The sequence below is a fragment of the Scyliorhinus torazame genome, chromosome 3 (genome assembly GCF_047496885.1).
Source record: "Scyliorhinus torazame isolate Kashiwa2021f chromosome 3, sScyTor2.1, whole genome shotgun sequence".
Taxonomy (NCBI): Eukaryota; Metazoa; Chordata; class Chondrichthyes; order Carcharhiniformes; family Scyliorhinidae; genus Scyliorhinus; species Scyliorhinus torazame.
The window spans coordinates 31,348,264-31,370,749 of NC_092709.1; the positions used below are offsets into that span (position 1 = coordinate 31,348,264).

Sequence of the window (22,486 nt, forward strand, 5' to 3'; positions counted from 1 at the left end):
TTAACAGGAGAAGATGTCCAATATGATCCTGGATATATTAAAATACTTCAGGTGGTATTTTCAATCTCATCTCTCAAATACATGGTAGATTACATGATTCAAATTATAGAGACCATCAGCTCTGTTCGGGGGTGAGTAATTGGTCGGTGATAAGACAGAGTTTTCAACAGGCAAGTGATAGATTTGCAAAGCATTCCCACCGTGGCAATTTATCCTGCTGCACCTGTGATTTATTCAGGCACACAGAGAGCAAGCTATTACTGATCAAACAGCTTACCAGCATTTAACGTAAAAAGAATAACCGCGGCTGCTGGAAATCCAAAAGAAACGCAGAAAGTGATAGAACTACACAACAACCTGTGCCTGTGAAAGGCTAGCATTTCAGGAGTAATCCTTCTTCAGCTGCTTAACTCATGTATGTCCACTGCTTCTGATTATGTTTAATAAAGGTAATGACCAGAAAGTTATGGCGTGTAATGCTAGCATGTGAACAAATTCCTGTCTGCACTATTTTCGAGGAGATGCATACCCATCGAAATAAATACGCCAGCACCGCTACTGAAATAGTGGGGGAGTAATAGTGGGGGAGTAATAGCGGATGACGCATTTGGAGTGTCTCTACAAGATCACCAACTGTGCAATGTCAGGGCCAATGGATGTGAAATCAATAATAACATTACAAGAGAAAGTGTCTAAATTCTAGTGTGCCGTTTTCAATCTTGTTTGGTGATGTGCTGAGATTTCAACTGCTTCCTGTCAGCTTTACCAAGAACTATCCCATCGAGTACAGTTGGTTAGGTTTTGTTGGAGCAGGGCGTCTCTTGATTGCCCAATTTGTTCAAAGTTTTCCTGAACCCTTCAGCCTAATTTGGTTTTGCCTGAAATAGGCTGGGGACTGTGGTGCGAGGCGATGCGTAGGATGAATTCAACCTCCTCTCGTGCAAGGATGAGCTTGATTCAGTTCAAGATGTTACATAGGGTACATATGACCTGGGCGAGGATGAGTGGGTTATTTTAAGAGGTGGCCAATGAGTGTGAGAAGTGTAGGCGAGGGCCGGCGAATCATGCACACATGTTTTGGGGCTGTGAGAAGCTGGAGAGATACTGGGAAGCGGTGTTTGGGACGTCATCTGAAATTGTAGGGATGGAGGTCAGGCCCAATGGTGGCAATCTTTGGGGTATTGGAAATGCCGGAGCTGCTGGAGAGGAAGGGGGCCGATGTCGTGCTTTTCGCCTCTCTAATTGCCCGTCGAAGGGCCTTGCTGAATTGGAGGTCGGATGTGCCACCGGGAGTGGCAGCCTGGCTGGGGGACCTGTATGATTTTATTTGTTTGGAAAAGATCAAATTTGAGTTTAGGGGGTCGGCGGAGGGATTTGGGACACAGTGGGGGTTGTTCACGACAATGTTTGAGGAACGGTTTGTCGCAGGGGTGGGGAACCATAGAATTTACAGTGCAGAAGGAGGCCATTCGGCCCATCGAGTCTGCACCTGCCCTTGGAAAGAGTACCCTACTTAAGCCCTCACCTCCACCCGACCCCCATAATCCAGTAACCCCACCTAACCTTTTTTGGACACTAAGGACAATTTAACATGGCCAATCCGCCTAACCCGCACATCTTTGGACTATGGGAGGAAACCGGAGCATCCGGAGGAAACCCACGCAGACACGGGGAGGACGTGCAGGCTCTGCACAGACAGTGACGCAAGCCGGGAATCGAACCTGGGACCCTGGAGCTGTGAAGCCACAATGCTAACCACTGTGCTATCGTGCTGCCCAGGGAAGGGGAGGGGGGTAAAACAAACTGTGGATTGTGAGGTTGTGGATGTGTGTTGTTGTATATGTTATTTTATTTTTATTTTTTTTTAAACACAGGTTTGGAATAAAATGCATTTTTTAAAAACGGTGTTTTGTCTGGCAAGATGCTGGAACAGCAAGCTGATAATGGCACAGTGAGGACAATAGGACATCAGGGACTTTTGATAAAAAATGAGACCAACAGGGTATCTCCTCAACAAATGAGATTTTAAGGGTTAAGAAATAAATAGAGGAAGAACGGAGGAGGAAGGTGGGATGGACAGAAAAAGAAAGAAATGGAAGGATAAATTGGATTATGGATCAAGGCAAACAGAAAGTCTAACATTTTAAAAATCTCCAATATTATTTCACTACCCGAGGGCGTGAAACGCTACACTTTAAATTATAAAGAGTCATTTGGTAATATAGAACTTGAATATTACTGAAAATCTGAAGCTTTTCATTCTGCACTCATCAAGACAATTGCAAGAATGACATAAACGACATATGATATTGAGCCACATGAGGAGATTAGATCAGATGACAAAAAATTTGAAAAGCTTGGTCAAAGAGGTAGTGTTTAAGGAGTGTCTCAAAGAAGGCAAGTGAGTGAGAGAGGCAGAAAGGTACAAGGAGGGAATTCCAGAATCTGGGGCCTTGGTACCGAAGGCGTGGTCACCAATGGTGAGGCAATTATAATTGGGAATGCACAAGAGGTGGAATGACAGGAGTGCAGATATCCCAGAGGGTTGAGAGCCTGGAGAAGATTACAAAGATAGGGAAGGGCAAGGCCAGGGAGGGATTTGAAAACAAGGATGAGAATTTCAAAGTCAAAACATTGCTTGACCACGAGGGATATGCTGTGAGTTAAGACATAGACAGCCAAGTACTGGATGACTTCAAGTTTTTAGAGGTAGAATGTGGGAGACCAGCCAGGATTCTGCAGGAATAGTAGAGCCTCGAGATAGAAAAGGAAGGGATGAGGATTTTAACAGGAGATAAGCTGAGACCGGGGCAAGGGCAGGCAATGTTATGGATGTGGAAGTAGGGAGTCTTAGTGATGGCATGAATATATGAGGTCAGGAGCACATCTCGGAATCAAACACTGCAGCAAGGTAGAGAACATCTCAGATTGTTACCAGGGAGAAGGATGGTGCAGGTAGCCAGGGAATAAAGGCTTGAGCACAAACCAAAAGCAGTGACTTAAGTCTTCCAAAAACAATCTACATTATTGTCACAAGTTGGTTTACATCAACACTGCAATGAAGTTACTGTGAAAAGCTCCGAGTCACCACACTCCGGCACCTGTTCAGGTACGCAGAGGGAGAATTCAGAATGTCCAATTTACCCAACATCACATCTTTCAGGACTAATGGGAGGAAACCCACGCAGACACGGGGAGAACGTGCAGAGTCCGCACAGACAGCGACCCAAGCCGGGAATCGAACCTGGGATGCTCGTGTGTGAAGCAACTGTGCTAACCAATATGCCGCCCATCTCCCAACATTTATTTGGAGGAAATTACTGCTCATCCAGTACTGGATGTCAGACAAGCCGGCTGATAATTCAGCAAACATGGAGGAATCAGTGAGGATGTGATGAGGTAGAGCTGAGTGTCGTCAGCACATATGAAAATTAAGGATGATGTGTAAATGCTGCAATTTCATGAACCACAAAGGTGTGTGTGCATGTATGTATGAGTATGTGTATGTATACGTGTGTGTGTGTATGTGTGTGTATGTATGTGTGTGTATGTGTATGTGTACATGTGTGTGTGTGTGTGTGTGTCTATGTATGTGTATGTATGCGTGTGTGTATGTGTGTGTATGTATGTGTGAATGGGCGAGTGTGCATGTGTGTGTGCATGTATGGGTGTGTCTATGTATGTGTATGCACGTGTGTATGTATATGTGTATGTATATGTGTGTGTGTGTATATGTATATCTGTGTGTGTGTATGTATGTGTGAATGAGCGAGTGTGCATGTGTGTGTGTATGTATGTGTGTGTTTATGTATGTATGTGTATGCACGTGTGTATGTATGTGTGTGTGTGTGTGTGTGTATGTATGTGTGAATGAGCGAGTGTGCATGTATGTGTGTGTATGTATGTGTGTGTCTATGTACGTATGTGTATGTATATATATATATATATATATATATATATGTGTGTGTGTATGCATGTGTGAATGAGCGAGTGTGCATGTATGTGTGTGTGTGTGTGTGTGTGTGTGTATGTATGTATGTGTGCGTATGTGTGTGTGCATTTGTGACAATTTGCAATTGACAGAGAGACTTTTCCTCACTACAAAACAGTGTGCATCATTTAAATGTTTTGAGCACATTTTAAGCCATGCCTTAATAAAAGTACTCAAGGTGAAGTCAAAGGATGCATATCCCCAGAGCGCTCTGGAGGGGATGTCAAAGAATTCAAGAAGGAGAAAGGGTGGTCATCGGAAGGAAAGTTGTGATCAAGAGGGAAGGAAGCGAGAAATCAGGTGGAAGGCCGGAAACAACTAGGCGAGGATGGGGAACCACCAGCAGTGGATGATTGGGGGCTGACAATCATCTTCGGAACTGCTGTGGAGCTTGGTGGAGCACTGCTAGTCCTTACCGATCTACAGTCAAGTAAAAATAACTTGCCTTTCTCATGGCGGCATCCACCAGTCCCTTTAAGAGCCGCTGACTTGGCTACATGTAGACACAGCTATCCTGAGTGCAGTTGGCTTGGTGCTAGCCGTATTCAAGGCAACCCAATTGTGAGAAGGGATGCTGAAACAGATGTTAGGCTTATACTTGTAAATACCAAGAGCTTAATGCCTGGTCAGGTTTCACCAGTGTGGTGAGCGAGATGTCAAATGGGTATAGCCAGAACAAATCTTTTTGGTTTATATTCCTTGTGAAGACCTGTTCCGTAGGGATTATCTCCCTTTCTGTTGCACATGCATTATGCTCCTGATGAGAACAAGAGTCAGTCAGGCTTCATGAAGGAGGGTTGATTATTGGTACCAGTGGTCAATTGACCAAAATTGGTAGCAATGCGCCAATTCAACCAGAAGCAAAGACAGAAGTACTTAAAGGCTGGCCTTATCTCCAGGATCTATTATTATACGAGCTATTTCTAAATCACTGAATATACTTGCCCTTCAGTTTAAAACGATTGCTGAAAAAAGGTTTCTACAATAAATTTACAAAAAATAAGATACAGGCCTAGAAATTTGGGCTGCATCACACATGCTTTCCGGAACTGTTCCCAATATATCAGACAAAAAGTATTTCTGATAAATGCGGAAACTGCCATATTAGTGAAGATAGATGCGCTGGCAGCAAGAACACACGGCAGCAACATTTTACGAGCACAATAATATTCAACCTGCTTTTGAAAGCCCAGCACTTCACTCAACCTGCTGGACTTGCACAGCATATGGTGAAGCCTGTCCCTCATGTCTGTGAATGGTGTGCTGGAACTCCTAAATCACAGGAAACACCATTTGCCAAAATTAGTTCAGTGGGCTAGACAGCTGGTTTGTAGTGCAGAACAAGGCCATCAGAGCGGGTTCAATTCCTGTACCAGCTTACCCAAACAGGTGCTGGAATGTGGCGACTAGGGGCTATTCACAGTAACTTCATACTCGTGACAATAAAAGATTATTATTATTATTATTAATATAATCAGTCTCAATTTTCTCCAAGTAAAAAAAAGGTATACATATAATCTACAATGTATTTTTTTAAAAAAAAACCAATTAAGGGAGAATTTAGTTCCATAACACATTGCTCCAAGAAACAATCCCTAATACATTCAATGAATTCTCCCTCAAGGCTACCCTTGACAAATTGATTAATCCGGTCTATATGCATATTAAAATCATCCATGATTATTGTCGTATCTTTCTTACAAGTCACCAGTATTTCCTGGTTTATATGTGCACCACTGCAGAACTACTGTTTGGGAACCTATAGGTTACTTCCATCAGGGATTTCTTCCCCATGCTATTTCGTATTTCTACCCAGACAGATTCCATATCTCAATATCCAAGACCTAAATAATTTCTCACTACAGCACTGATCCCTTCCTTTACACCACCTCCTTTTCCTTTCTGTCTATCCTTCCGAAATACTGTGTACCCTTGGATATTCAACTCCCAGACCTGGTCTCCTTGTAACCATATCTCAGCAATCGTCACTAAATCATACCTCTTTATCTCTATTTGTTGTGTTAACTTATTAATTTTGTTCAGAATGCTTTGGGCATTCAGACACAAAGGCCTTCAAGTTTGTTTTGTTATCAAGTTTCCCTCGCTTCTATGATTCCTTGGTGCAATATGATGTTCACACGTTCTGTCCCTTCCTTCTATTTTCTGATAACAATCCACCTCATCGCTAACCTGCACTCCTACCTACTCCTTTAATTTTGATTTTCTAATTTTCCATGCAACTGAACCCTGCTTACCCCTCTCCCCTCCCAACACTGTTAATGCAAGTTGTTTCTTCTTTCTTCCTTGAAAATGCCCTCCTATGTGACTGTTGAAGATTGCATTGGTTGGTGGATGAAAGTCCATCATTGAATTTTGCAACAGGGGAGGTCAATTCAATCAGAACCAATTGCTTGCGAGGGTAAATACCAACATTGGGCAAAGCAGCCTGTTGTGAATTTTACATATCTTAAAGTTGAAGTGATGATACTCGCAGTATGTCCTATAGTACAAAATACATCCAGGCTACCAGCAGCTGTCTGATTTTTTTTCATTCACTGAGAGCTCATTGGAAAGTGATTGCTAATTCTTGGGGAAGGGGCTTCTCCCTTCTCATGGTGATGCTACCAATAGTACAGGTGGGAGGTGGAAAACATGTCCTGTCCTATTGATCACAAGCGATAACCTCATCTGGTTGGAGAATTAAATTTGTATTACGACCTGGTCTTTTGTGTTGGCTGGAACATCATTCATTGAATCATAGCATCTCTACAATGGAAAAGGAGGCAATTTGACCCATTGAGTCTGCACCAACCCTCTGAAAGAGCACCCTATCTAGCCCCCCCCATCCCGGCAATCCCATGTAAACTGTACATCCTTAGACACTAAGGGACAATTTTATCATGGAGGACACCCGCACAGACAGGGGAGAAAGTGCAAACTCCACACGGACACTCCACACGGACAGTCACCTAAGGCCGGAATTTAACCCAGGTCCCTGGCGCTGTGAGGTAGACGTGCTAACCACTGTCCGTCATTCTAGCCATGATACGATGGCTGTGGTTATATTGGACTATAATTGTGAGACTTCAGAATATGAAGGCCAGCTGCCAACACTTGTGTTATCCCAATGACTAGAAACTAAATTGTGCCCCAACATAGTTCTAAGTGAGCAAATTAAGCCTGAACAGTCAAATCCTTCAAGTCTCTTCAAACAGGTTTTCAGCTCCCAGTACTTATCTTTTCGATCCAGCTTACCACACTCATTTCTTCTGCAGCTCTTTTGTTTTCTTCCTCGTACAATTTAATTTTGTCCCGCGTGCGTTCCTGTTGAGCTATCAGGTTGATCCCATCGCCATGCCCCAATTCCTTAGTTTTTAACTTGTCCTACAAAGAGAGACATAAACAGAAAATATCTCATTAACCATCAAAAAAGATACTGCTTTTTCCCCCCCAAAAGGTACAAATTATAGTTTGCAACGTGTGGAATACACTGGCCCAGAAAATTTGCATAGCAACGCACCTCAGTAAAAATCGCTGCCGCTCATACCGCAACTTTCACAGGGTCATGGAAAGGTCCTTTAATTATTAAACAAAAGTTTCTAGCACCATTCATCGTGCTTGGCATTGACACAAGGCCAGAAGGTTCAGCAGATGACTACTGAACATGGTGGAGGGAGATAGTGCGCTGCTCTCTCCCTGGTTTAATCTTGCACATTTAACAAAGAACAAAGAAAAGTATAGCACAGGAACAGGCCCTTCGGCCCTCCAAGCCTGTGCCGACCATGCTGCCCATCTAAACTAAAATCTTCTACACTTCCAAGGTCCGTATCCCTCTATTCCCATCCTATTCATGTATTTGTCAAGATGCCCCTTAAACGTCACTATCGTCCCTGCTTCCACCACCTCCTCCGGCAGCGAGTTCCAGGCACCCACTACCCTCTGTGTAAAAAAACTTGCCTCGTACATTTCCTCTAAACCTTGCCCCTCGCACCTCAAACCTATGTCTCCTAGTAATTGACCCCTCTATCCTGGGAAAAAGACTCCGACTATCCACTCTGTCTATGCCCCTCATAATTTTGTAGACCTCTATCAGGTCGCCCCTCAACCTCCGTCGTTCCAGTGAGAACAAACCAAGTTTATTCAACCGCTCCTCATAGCTAATGTCTTCCATACCAGGCAACATTCTGGTAAATCTCTTCTGCACCCTCTCTAAAGCCTCCACATCCTTCTGGTAGTGTGGCGACCAGAATTGAACACTATACTCCAAGTGTGGCCTAACTAAGGTTCTATACAGCTGCAACATGACTTGCCAATTCTTATACTCAATGCCCCGACCAATGAAGGCAAGCATGCCGTATGCCTTCTTGACTACCTTCTCCACCTGTGTTGCCCCTTTCAATGACCTGTGGACCTGTACTCCTAGATCTCTTTGACTTTCAATACTCTTGAGGGTTCTACCATTCACTGTATATTCCCTACCTGCATTAGACCTTCCAAAATGCATTACCTCACATTTGTCCGGATTAAACTCCATCTGCCACCTCTCCGCCCAAGTCTCCAAACAATCTAAATCCTGCTATATCCTCTGACAGTCCTCATCACTATCCACAATTCCACCAACCTTTGTGTCGTCTGCAAACTTACTAATCAGAAAGTGGACTCGCTCAAAATGTGCTTTCAAAAACTTATGCCCAAAGATTTGGAGGCACAAGCCTCAATTTAGACCAATCTGAGGCTGATTATTCAGGTTTCTGCCTCCCTTCAGACTGAGGGCATAACAAGAGATGGGGGCAGACTCTGCCCTCACACAGTCATCCCAAAACGTCCGCCAGGCCTAGTTTTGAGTCATCGTGTTGTACTCCTGCTGACGTTATTGGAATGCATTGAACATGTTACAGATTTTCACTTTAAGGCAGTATCATTTTTCTAATGGAGAACATACAAACCACTTTCAGAATTTACAAAAACACATTGGCCTAGTAATTTAAATCGGCCACGACACCTCAATGGTGAGGCCTGAGGTGCTTCTGATATTGAGCCTCCAAGAATGCCAATCCTTTCCCTTCCATGTCGAACCTTATATCTCCTCTTATTTACAGCTAAAAGTATATGAAGGCCAGAACTTTACTCCTCACCTCCCCCCACATTCCCTGCCCGCCACCAGGTTCTGTTAAGCGGGCAGGGCCCTGGATGGGAAACTTGCCCATGTCCTATTAAGGCCCTTAAATGGCCACTTAATGGCCACACAAAAGTCTTTTTCTGCCCAGCCTCAGTTTTTAGGCTGGCGGGAGGCAGTTGGATCAGGGTGCGAAACATAAAAAGTTCCTAGAATGCAAAACAGAATACGTTCCCACCCTCTAGCTCCAGGGGAGGGGCTCCATCAGATTTGGGGCACCCTCCCCATAGGAACCTGGAAGCTCCAGCCCTGCTTTCTCACTCCACCCCATCCACCCCCGACACCGAGATTCGCCATCTCCTGACCCTCCTTAGAATCCCGTACCCTCCTGCCCCCAGGACCCCTGAAGTGCAGTCCCGGGACTTAAGCTCAAAGCATGGCGCTGCAGTACCTATTCCAGCTACAGAAGTGGAAGGAGGGGTTGGCAACCTGTCACCAAATCTCCAAAGCGGGATTTCAGTCCAAGGGCGGACAGAAGTCCAGCCTGCTGGCAATCAATGCTGAATTAAGGGTAAAATGGCAGCGGGCCTGTCAGAGTGGGTGGGGTGTGTTCTCTGCTGACTCCAAGGATGGAGGGCACCGAGCACTCGCCATCCTAAATGTTCAGGCATAAATGTTTATTTTTATAACCCCCAATATATCCAGTACTCAGTAAAATTACGCCATATCCACTTGAATGCATTTATCCAAAAAAAAAAACTTTCACACGCTTTATAATATTCATAATAAGTAAAGTTAAGTCACCATATACCCAGATGACAATAGACTGCTTTACCCTTTGAGGGAGAGAGCTGACCGTTGGAGATTTAACCCGAGGATCACCACACCTCAGGCGAGGGGCAAGATTGAGAAGGCAGAGCCTTCATGAATAACGTCAGCCGGTACGGGAATTGAACTCATGCTGCTGGCCTTGTTCTGCATCACAAACCGGCTGTCCAGCCAACTGAGCTAAACCGGCCCCACTAACAATCATAGTAAGGCTAGAATAGAAATTGATGCCAACTTAACACAGGATAAATGTGCACATGCATGAAACAAGTGATGCCCTCAAATATCTGTAACAATGTGCTTTCCAATGCCGGGGCCATCAACAGATAAGGGCATCATATGGGCTCTGCCATGAGCTAACAACATCTCGATTATCATTGTCTGACCTGACCACGACAATGGTGAAAGTTGAACTAGGAGGACCTTGGTCTATTTTCGGCTTGAAATTTCTATCAGCTTCTAAATATCAAAAGGCCACAAAGTTTATGCTTCAATGCAGATCACCAAAAATAAACCGTGAAGTAAAACTGTCACTTCAGATTTGAAAAAACATCAAGATAGGAAGTTAAAAGGTGAACAGATTAAAGGACCCGTTGCTTGGAGAAACAAATTAAATTGTTCACCCAAACATGAACTTATAGCACTTCAGCACCAATGAGTGGTACTGATGTGAACATTTTAACATAAATCACTGCAATCTGTAAAAGTCATCTGTATATACTCAGCCCTGGATCATCATTGACAGAACAAGACTTCTGCTCATTAGTGTTTCCAAACTAAACCGTACAAGAGCAGAACTGTTCAATTCTAGGAACTCAATAATATTGCTTTTTACATGTTGGGTTTTGTTCTTTTCTGCATAACTTGGATTGCGGTCAGTCTTTCCTCAAGGAAATTAAAACACTGCTAAAAGTTAACGCCTGTCGGCACAATGACTTCCAGTCAGCACCAAGAATCGTGTTTTAGTTATAAAGAACATCTTATTCTAAGCATCCACTGGTACTGCAGTATCCAGGCCATTCACTGGGTGTTTGACAGTGAGCTGTTGGTGGCTGTTGTTGTTTTAAGATGGAGGCAGAGTGTAATTCCCTCAAAGGGTCGGGATTCCTTCCACCCTGTCCGCAGCAGGTTTTCCAGGCGACAGAGGTTACTCGTCATTGGTCGCCGGTGGGATCTTCCGGACCTGATGAAAGTAACCCCCCCCGCCAGCGACAGGCCCCAGCAGTGAGATCTGCTAGCAACTCGACTTCAACGGGACCGGAAGATCTCACCCCCAGGAAGTGTCAGAAATCCCAGTCAATGCTTCTGAGAAAAGTGGACGGTTTTATTTTTCTGATCCATCCTGGTGAGTAAACATTATGCCACGGGCCTGCCTGCCTGGTTGAGGGTGGCGGCCAGAACGACATCTGATGCATCGCTTCGACTTGGAAGGGGAGTGTCTCATCGACCGCGTCCATCGCGGCCTTGCCGATGTCGGCCTTGATACGGTTGAAGGCCTGGTGAGCCTCGGCCGTCAGGGGAAAAACTGTGGAGTGGATGAGTGGGCGGGCCTTGTCCACATAGTTAGGGACCACTGGGCGTAGTACGAGAAGAACCCCAGTCATCGTTTGAGGGCCTTGGGGCAGTGGGGAAGGGGGAGTTCCATGAGGGGGCGCATGCGATTGGGATCGGGCCCTAGAACTCCGTTCTGAACCACATAGCCGAGGATGGCTAATTGGTTCATGCTGAACATGCACTTCTCCTTGTTGTAGGTTAGGTTGAGGAGTTTGGCGGTGTGGAGGAATTTGCAAAGGTTAGCGTCGTGGCCCTGCTGGTCGTGGCTGCAGATGGTGATGTTATCCAGGTACAAGAAAGTGGCCCGCAGTCCGTACCGGTCAACCATTCGGTCCATCTCCCGTTGAAAGACCGAGATCCCGTTAGTGACGCCGAAGGGTACCCTAAGGAAGTGGTAAAGGCGGCCGTCCGCTTCAAACGCGGTGTACTGGATGGGGCCTTGCGAATGGGGAGCTGGTGGTAGGCAGATTTCAGGTCCACTGTCGAGAAGACCCGGTACTGTGCAATCTGATTGACCATATCAGATATGCATGGGAGGGGGTACGCGACGAACTGCGTGTACCGATTGATGGTCTGACTGTAGTCAACGACCATTCTGTTTTTCTCCCCAGTTTTCACCACTACTACTTGGGCTCTCCAGGGGCTGTTGCTGGCCTCGATAATACCTTCCCACACCAGCCACTGGACGTCCGACCTGATGAAGGTCCTGTCCTGGGCACTGTACCGTCTGCTCCTGGTGGCGACGAGTTTGCAATCCGAGGTGACCGTTCGCAAACAGGGAAGGTGGGTTGACCTTAAGGGTCTTGAGACTACAGACAGTAAAGAGTGGTAGGGGCCCACCAAATTTCAGGTTAGGCTCTGGAGATTGCAATGCAAGTCCAGGCCGAGTAGCAAGGCAGCGCAGAGGTTGGGGAGGATGTAGAACCGGAAGCCACTGAACTGTACGCCCTGGATGGTGAGGGTGGCGGTGCAATACCCCCGGATTGCCACGGAGTGGGATCCGGAGGCCAGGGAGATTCTCTGGTTGATGGGGTGTACCGTGAGGGAGCAGTGCCTTACCGTATCGGGGTGGATGAAGCTCTCAGTGCTCCCAGAGTCCAGAAGGCAGGATATCTTGTGCCCATTGACCTTCACTGTCGTCGACGTGGTCACAAGGTGTGCGGTCGGGACTGGTCGATCGTGATGGAGGCCAGACGTGGCTGGTCGGCGGCGGTTGCAGGCGATGAGCGGCCCAATGAGGTGCCCGACGAGCAGGGGTCCGGAGGCGGGGAAGAGTGCGGCGTCCACAGGCCGCACGGTTGTGATGCGAGCAAGATGGCGGCGCCCACGGGCCGCACGGATTGTGAGGGGAGCAAGATGGCGGCGCCCACGGGTCGCACGCGGGGGATGCAGGGACAATTGCGGCGATCGAGCGGGCCTGGCACAAAGCAGCGAAATGTCCTTTCTTCCCGCAGGCCTTGCAGAGCGCGCTCCGCGCCGGGCAGCGCTGCTGGGGTGTTTTGGCTGACGGCAGAAGTGGCACTTGGGTCTCCCGGGGTTAGTTGGCTGCCGCGCAGCGCAGGCCTGGGGTTGGCTGGGGGAGGTCGCTGATGGGGTCCACGGTGGGGTGTTCGCCGGCGGTGTCCACGATGTCCAGGAGGGGTGGGCCGTGTGGTCGGGGGCATACGCCTGTATATTGCGTGAGGCGACTGTGAGCAAGATTGCTAGTTTCATGGTCGCCGCGAGGTCGAGGGTAGCCCCTTCTAAGAGGCGCTGGCGGATGTAGGCCGACCCTATGCCCGTAACGAACGCGTCTCTCAGTAGCAGGTCAGAATGTTCAGTGGCCGAAACGGCCTGGCAATCACAGTCTCTCACCAGGACGTGCAGGGCGAGAAATCTTCCACAGACTCACCGGGGAGTTGATGCCGCGTGGACATGAGGTGCCTGACGTAGATTTTGTTAGTCTGCTGAGTGTAGTTCTCCTTCAGTAGTGCCATGGCCTCAGCGTAGGTCCCGGATGAGGGGAAAAATATCGGAACTCAGCCGCGTGTAGAGGATCTGGAGCTTCTGTGCCTCGGAGGGTGGTTCAGTCGCAGATCCAATGTATGCTTCAAAGCAAGCTAGCCAATGTGTGAAGGACGACTTGGCGTTGTCTGCTTGAGGGTGCAGCTGCAGGCGATCAGGCTTGATGCGGAGATCCATCGTTGTAAAATCTCTGTGTAATAAATTGATGCACTATCAATTACGATGAGACGAGAGTAGAGAGTAATCGAGGCTTCATTACGCAGAGATGTGGAGCCTCCCGCAGCTGCTGCCGAAATGGCTGCAGCTCGGAGAGCCCACATATTTATACTCCACCTACTGGGCGGAGCCAGCAGGCAGGGATCTAACCCCGTACCTGTAGTACAGGGGCCTTACCGTAATACCCTCGTATGCAGTATATAAAATACAACAGTGGTGACTACCACACTCCCCAAACTCACTCACCCGTTTCTTCCACCGCTTCTCCAGCCTCTCTATCTTTGTGTTCCTCCACTCAGTCAGACGGCTTTGGGTCCTGGATCTTTCCCACAGCTTAGGAAGAGCCAAGTTATTATCCATTTGGCAGAAATTGTCGAAATATCGCCGCATCATTTTTTGGATTTCCTTGTTAGATAGGACGAGTGGATTTTTCAGTATATTTCTTTAAAAAAAAAAGTCACCAGATTAGTCTGAAAGACCAGCTAAGGACCAAGTTTAAGCAATGGCTCATCTATCACAAATAAATGGTGATAGTCAATCATAAGGTAGCTTATTTCACAGATTGTGTAATTGACCGATGTAAGAAAACTGTTAAATTACTGTAACAGATGCTATTTTGGCCATTTTACCTTCCCATTTAGTTAAATGAGGTAACTTTAACTTGGCGTAGTGGTAATGTCACTGGACTAATAATCCACAAGCCTGGGCTAGTGTTCTGGGGCTACAGATTCAAATCCCATGTGATGGAATTTAAGTTCAATTAATAAAATCTGGAATTGAAAGCTCTGGGGCTGGATTCTGCGTCCCGCCGCGCCAGATTTCTGTTTCAGCACGCCGGCGGGAAAACCCCGGGCTGGCGGCAAAACGGAGCATCCCGCCGGCGGAGAATCCAGCCCCATGTCAGCAATGGCGACTGTGAAACAATTATTATAAAATCTATCTGGCTAACCAAAGCCTCTTCAGGAAGGAAAGAAATCTGCTGTCCTTAAATGGTCTGGCCTACATGTGACTCCAGAGCCACAGCAATGCGGTTGACACTTAACTGCCCTCTGAAATGGTCTAGCAGCAGTGTTTTTCAAAGTGCGGGTCATGATCCGTGGGTGCGTCACAGGAGGGTGCCGGGAGCGTTGAGGAGCGATCGGTCACGGCATTCCTTATTGCAGAAGAATTGGCCAATGGCCATTACCGGCATTTTTATTAGAATGGCTGACCCGTCACCTTTTAAATGAGCGGGAAATGAAGCTGTGTACAGTCTTCTGGCCAGAAATGGCAGCAGTGAGAAGTTCACGCGGCCTGCACATACACTTAACTTTAAGCGTTCTGTCTGTACGTGTTTTTGGCAGCAAATCATGGAGGTGAGCTTCTTCTATTTTATAGCCGCTGGCAAGCAAGTCAAGAAGACTGTGAAGATGAATCATTTTCTTAAAAGTAAGAGGCGGCCAAGGACTCAAATAGGCAGTGTACCGACTGGACAGAATCTCACAACAGAATCTGCTGGAGAGAGCTGTTCAGGAGAGTCCAAGGCAGGACAGAGCAGGGTTTGTGTTAGCTCTGTACAGAGCTCCAAGGCCTCTGGTTAACAACTACAAACAAGAAACTTAACTTGGGAACAAAGCAGTGTAAAGAGGATTTCTTGAGGTATGGTTTTGTCAATTGTGCCAATCCAAATAAGGATGCAAAGCGCATGTTTGTTGTAAGCATGTATTAGCAAATTTCAGAGTGCAATTAAGAGTCAACCGCATTGCTGTGGGTCTGGAGTCACATGTAGGCTAAACCAGGTAAGGACAGCAGATTTCCTTCCTTCCCGAAGTTGCTTTGGTTAGCTAGATAGGTTTTATAATAATCAGTTTCATAGTCACCATTGCAGATTTTGAAAGAGAAGTGGTGGGTGAAAAATTCCTTTTGAGGTTGAGATCCCAGAGTAAAATAACTTATAGTTGAACCCAAATAAAAAGACGACATTGCTGTACCTGACCTGTGATACCACATTAAAAACACACCAAAAGCCCATGAAGCTGTCAGCATTCTGGAGTAGCATCTCTCAGGAGTATCCAGTGCTAAATAAACAAATATTGTTTTGCTATTGCCCTTCAGGATGATCGACATGTGTGAAGTCGGATGTTTCCTTCTCAGAAAGATGAAGGCGGCACAAAGGAATTGGCTGAAGTCTACTCCTGATGGGTGCATTTCCCTCTTGCCCTGTGACCAGAGAACCAAGCCGGTTCCCCTTTCGCATTAAAGATAAGCGAAAGTGGTGCGTGCCGCGAAGCTCGGCCAGCGTGGGTCGGGAATTTGGCCAATTGGCAAAAGTGGATCCCGGAAAAAAACATTTGAAAAAACACTGGTCTAGCAAGCTACTCGGTTCAAGGGCAATTAGGGATGGGAGACAAATGCTGCCCTTGCCAGTGACGCCCGCAGAAAGGACAAAAAAGGTAACTCCAATCCCTCTTCAGAGGACATTGCCTGCCATATATTCCAAAATACCTCAGTTGCAATCTGTATAAAAGAGCACATTTGAAATGCAAGATAACTCTTATAGATGGTCACAAGACATCACAAGCTGTTATTCAAAATACATCTCATGCTTTAAACATTAGCCCGTGTCACAGTCCATAGTTTCACGGCTTCTTGTCATAATTGAACAGCCCACATCGTTCAGCTATACGAATGCTTACATGATTTGCAAAAATGTCAGCACAGCCGCTTAAGCCAAGTTGTTGAGGAGAAGGATGGAGGCCAACAGAAGGCAATAGGTGGATTTATCCCAATATTATTCTGTGGGGTCATTGAGAATATATATATTTTTAAGTGAAGCCCTGTGAATAGTGTAAAATACTCGAGGCCGAAAGACTTTACAAGATGTAACGCACTGGCCCTTAAAACAAGCCAGCCCCATCAAATGTACGTTAAAAGATTTCCCCTGCTGGTGCAGCAGATGGCGGTACAGATGTCAGCTATTATCATAATTTACACAATTACTACTCCCGTATATCATGATTTGTAAGCTGAACTAAAAGTGGATTGAGTGCTCTCACCATGCAGCGATGCAATTTTAATATCTAATATTGATTTCATGTGTTCATAAAACATTAAATTTCATTGCAACATAACTTCACATTATCACAGTAAGGTACTCAATCAAAATCAGGTTTGACAACAACATTCATGCTTAGTACCAGCCGTTCTTTGTTTTTTTCAACAATTCGAACAAAATGAATTGAGTCCGAGATAAGAGATAAAAACAAAAGTGCTACATTTTTCTATTCCTAGGATCTACAGGATGAAGACAGGACATTGTAACCACCATAATCATGGTCTCTCAGTCAGAGTTACTATCTATATATAGCGCAGTCAGAATGCAGCAGCTCACCGACGGCATTGAGGAAAATGCCTATGGCTCAGTGGGACTGTGGCATGAGAATACGCAGGAGGCCACACAGGAAAGGGTCTCCAGGACTGCAGCATATTTTCTCCAAAAGGCCTCAAGCTGAGCCTGAAACATTCAGCACGAATTTCCGAGATATTTATCCCCCAATTAGCCAGCGTAGACGTCAAAAATTTTGTTTTGCCTCTCCCTAAACGCATGACCTCACAGAGAAGTGAGGTCAAACAGTTGTAGGGAGTCCACAATAAATGAGAACATACTGAGAGGGATAGATGAACTGAGAGATCTTGGCATACAGGTACACAGGTCCCTAAAGGCAACAGTTCAGGCAGACAAGTTTGTTAAGAAAGCATATGGAATGCTCTCCTCCATCGGCATGTAAGGATACTATGTCATATTTGTATAAAACACTGGTGAGGCCACAACTGGAATATTGTGTGCAGTTCTGGTCGCTACATTACAGGACGGACGTTATTGCTCTGGAGAGAGTGCAGAGGAGGTTTAGAAGAATGTTGCCTGGGCTAGAAATGTGTGGCTATGAGGAGAGATTGGATAGATTAGGGTGATTTTACTTCAAACAAAGGCTGAGGAATGACTTAATTGAGGTGTCCAAAATTATGAGGGGAAGAGATATGGTGGACCGGATAAAATTGTTTCCCTTGGTGAAGAATCCTAGAACCAGGGGACATAGATTCAAGATAAGTGGCAGAAGGTGTAGAGGGGACATGAGGAAGAACCTTTTTACGCAGAGGGTGGTGGGAATCTGGAATTCATGCATGAGTTGGTGGTGGAGGCAGAGACCCTAAACTCTTTTAAAAGGTACCTGGAACTGCACGTTAAGAGCTCTAAACTACAAGGCAATGGACCGGCTGTAGGAAGGTCGGATTAGAAAGGGCACCTGAGTGTCCTAGGGCTGGCATGGACAAGATGGGCCGAATGGGCTCCTTCTGCTGATTTCTATGATTCATCAGTGATGATTGTCACAGCACAACTATCGATTGCTGTAAAAACACATTTGGCTCACTAATGAACTCATTCATTAAGGGGGGGATGGAAATCTGCTGGCCTTACTTGGGCTCGCCTACACATGACTCCAAACCCAAATCAATGTTGACTCTTAAATACCCTTGGCATTGGCCTGATAAGTTGCTTAGGTCAAGGGCAATTTGGGATAGACAACAAATGCTGGCCTTGTAATTAACACCCACATCCCATGAAGGAAGAAAGAAAACACTTCAGCTTATTCCTGGCACTGACCCAAGGATAACTCATAACTTGGAACCCAGATTTCACTGACATTTTCAAGCAGGGAAAGGAGAGCCACCAGGGAAGCAATATGTCTCATTGTCCAATTTTCCTCGCTGCAAGCCTGCCTGATTTAGCACAGGAAAGCAGAGCAAAATCCAGCCCACAACTCTTTTCTGCTGACAGTAAAGTTTGATAGAAACAGCACAGAAATAGAAATTTCCATATTGATTTGTCAATATCTTCAATTACGCAATGCGGAATGCGGAAAGGTCAATCACACTGTCAGGCAGAGCATGTAACAAGCGACCAGCGTTGATGGATGACATTGTCATTCTTAAGATAAATATTATTCTGTGGGCAAAGGGGTTATTGTCCGTTTGACCTTGGTCTATAGATGGCCATGGTGCCCTTGAAAAAAAGTTTTGAATGGCAAGATGGTCAGAATTTTACTGGATCTCTTGGGCTTTCTCTTGTCCTTTATACAAACATACGAATTAGGGGCAGGAATAGGCCACTCGGCCCATCGAGTCTGCTCAGCCATTTAATAAGATCATGGCTGATCGGATTGTAACTTGAACCCCACATTCCTGCCTACCCCCCGATAATCTATCAGCCCCTTCTTCCAATTTGTCTTTGGGCGTCAGCCTCCAGCTGTTGGAATTCTGCTTTGGGCTGGACAGTGTGTCCGGATGACCAAAAAGCATCTCCCCTGCCTCGCCCCGTTTCCTCACCTCACAAATGGCTAGTATTCCAGGGGAGGATAAAGAAAACATTTCAAAGATACTCTAGAAGCGTGGCAGCATTGATATTAATGACTGGGTGAAGATTGCCACTAATCGTTCAAAATGGTGACAACTTGACCATCGAGCTGCCTCATGCTTCGAGTCCAAATGCCTTAACTTAGAGGCAGAGAAAGAAAGAAAAGGAAGCAAATCCTGCACTACGGATCCCACTGCCTCATGGGACATCCTGGTCCATGTGCCTCTAAATCTGCCAGTCTGATAAGCCACATCAAGACGCATGGCAAGAATAAACAACCCCGAATGGGTATCCTCCTCGGACTGAGAGACAGCCAATGACAACAATGGCAGCGAACAACCTATCTCATTTTTTCAGTTTTGTGGGGAAATGTTCAATAATAGGAGAGTACCATCAGCACATGAACTGCAACAGTTCAAGCAGGAGGTTCACCATCACATTCCGAAGGATAAATTGGGATGGGCCGTAAAGGCTGGGTGAAATTCTCACTTTCATAGAATTTACAGTGCAGAAGGAGGCCTTACGGCCCATCGAGTCTGCACCGGCCGTTGGAAAAAGCACCCTACCCAAACCCACACCGCCACCCCATCCCCGTAACCTCACCTAACCCAATCTTTTGGAGCAATTTAGCATGGCCAATCTACCTAACCTGCACATCTTTGGACTGTGGGAGTAAACCGGAGCACCGGGAGGAAAGCCACGCAGACACGGGGAGAACGTGCAGACTCCACACAGACGGTGACCATAGCCGGGAATCGAACCTGGGGCCCTGGTGCTGTGAAGCAACTGTGCTAAACAGTGTGCCACCATGCTGTCCTTTTGAAGACTAAAGGCAGGATTCTTCATTTGGGAGACTATGGGGTGAATTCTCCGCCTCCCCAGTTGTATGCTCCTTGGTGGCACTCCGTCGCTGGCAGAAGGATACTTCGTTCGTGCAGGTGGAAAATTCACCCCAATCCTCTCCCGCTGGAGAATTGCTACTGATTTCTGTGTCAGTATCCCTTGCCATGCACACTTTGTTAAGTAATGGGTTAAGAGACATTGCAATTAGTTGTCTCATTTATGTTAAGTATCCATTAATTGACACTGATATGTAAAGGGGCTTCAGGTGGCCTCTGTCAGGTGATGTATAGTTAGAGTTTTGTGCAAAGGCTGTTCGAATGAAATAAATGTGTGTTTGTGAAAAAGGAACAGAACTTTAGACTCTTCATATCACAGCAACTAAAACGTCTAACAAGTGGTAGCAGAGAATGGTTGCTGTGTTAAATGTGAAGGGTTGAAAGATACATCTTTTCCACATCAAACCAAGGAGTGAGTGAGAAAAGAAAAAAAAAAAAGGGATATATGGCTGAACCGAGGATAAAGATGGCTGGATAGGACTATCCTCCCTTATTTTCTGAAAGGTAATCGTACGACCAATGGAGAAGTGCAGTAGTTATGTGGACTAAGGTAACTGCTTTGAGGAAGAGAAAACAAGGTATGGCATTGGCTCTTTCTCTACCATATGGCAGTAAAATCCGAAACAAAGTGCTTTCTGAGCTGGAATTGGAAGGGTTAGACTCAGAAGAAGGTCTGGAGACTTTATTACATTATATGGATAAGATTTATAAGAAAGATGACTTGTTAAGTGCATATGAAGCATGGTCAGATTTTGATAAGTTCCGGAAAATGGAGGCTATCTCCATGGAAGACTATATAATGGAATTTGGCAGACTATATAAAAGGCTGCAGAAACACAATCTGGAATTTCCACAGTCTGTGTTGGCCTTTAAATTACTTGACTGTGCTAGAGTGAGCAACATGGATAGGCTCCTGGTTTTGACAGGAGTTCAGTTTACTGATAAGGATACCTTATTCGAACAGATGACAAAAGCTTTACAAAAGTTTCTGGGGAAACATTCGATTCCGATGGCTCTGATGACCCAAATAGGTCAGCCTACAATAAGGCAGAATATGGAAGATACACTACTAACAGGATGGCGAAATCGTATGGCTACGAACAGGGCTCAAGACTATAGAAGGAGACCGAGACAAGGAAATTATGAAGACAGAAACCCAGTTAGAACCTACAATAGGAAGATGAACCCCAGAAATGCACGGGGCATGATAAATCGATGTTTTCGATGTGACTCTCAATACCATTATGCTTTCAACTGTCCAACTCGTTATGATAGAGTGTTTGAAGCGACACATGACACGGAAGAGTCAGAAGAGGAAAACGATAGTGACCAGAAAGAAGGCATTGTCCTATTGACAAGCAGTTTTACGCCAGTAATGAGGGTGTTGGTTGCAGAGTCCTTCAACTGTGCTGTATTGGACAGTGGCTACACATCTACTGTGTGTGGAATTGACTGGTTAAAACGTTACCTGGACTCTTTGAATGCTGAAAATCGTAACAAAGTTAAGGAATTTGAAAGTTCTACAAGTTTCAGGTTTGGGGATGATAATACTCTGAAGTCGCTGAAAAGAGTGGTGATCCCTTGCAATATTGCCGGAGTGAATCATTTCATTAGCACGGATGTTGTATCAAGTGAGATACCTTTGCTTCTGAGCAGACCGTCGATGAATAAAGCACACATGAAACTGGATATGGAACAGGATAAGGCAACAGTTTTTGGAAAGACGGTGGACTTAAAATTTACACAGTCGGAACACTATTGTATTCCATTACTGACAAATAATATTTCAAGTAGAGTGGTTAAGGATGTGTTAATGGCAGTTGAAAATGGGACTTTAGCTGATAAAAAGCTTGTGGTATTAAAACTGCATAGGCAATTTGCACATCCGTCTCCTCGGAGGCTGTAAAATTTATTAAAGGATGCAGGGGTAAGGGATGACGACTATACTAAACTAATAGAACAGGTTAGTGATCGCTGTAAAGTTTGTAGGAAGTACAGAAGGACACCAGCACGACCGATAGTAACCCTACCTTTGGCCAGGGATTTTAACGACATTGTGGCCATGGACCTTAAGATCTGGGATAAAGCAAATAATGTATTTATTTTGCATTTTGTAGATTTAGCAACCAGATTTAGTCAATCAACGATTGTACGAAGTAAAGAAGAGAGTATACCTGGATCAAATCATGGAAAAATGGCTAGGGACAGGAATGGGTCCACCGGCAAAATTCCTTACGGACAATGGGGGAGAATTTGCTAATGATGAGTTTAGGGATGTGTGTGAAAACATGAAACATGAGTTATGAATACGGCTGCAGAAAGCCCATTTAGTAATGGTGCCTGCGAAAGAAATCATGCTGTCATCGATGACATGTTTCGGAAAATTTTGGCAGATCGACCAAATTGCAGGCTAAATTCAGCTTTAGCATGGGCAGTACATGCAAAGAATTCATTGCAGATGGTTGGGGGCTATAGTCCTTATCAAT

General features: G+C 45.5%; 1 protein-coding gene across 2 annotated transcripts in view; it reads right to left on the bottom strand.

The window, feature by feature from the left end:
- The window catches only part of LOC140408391 (limbin-like), a 217,202-nt gene that overhangs the window by 68,532 nt on the left and 126,184 nt on the right, over positions 1-22,486 (bottom strand). For both annotated transcript variants that reach the window (XM_072495516.1, XM_072495515.1), the window contains exons 15-16: positions 13,956-14,151; positions 7,247-7,375 (exon numbers count right to left, since the gene is read on the bottom strand). In XM_072495516.1, the coding sequence (XP_072351617.1) occupies positions 7,247-7,375; positions 13,956-14,151 (325 nt within the window). The remainder of the gene's footprint in view (positions 1-7,246; positions 7,376-13,955; positions 14,152-22,486) is intronic.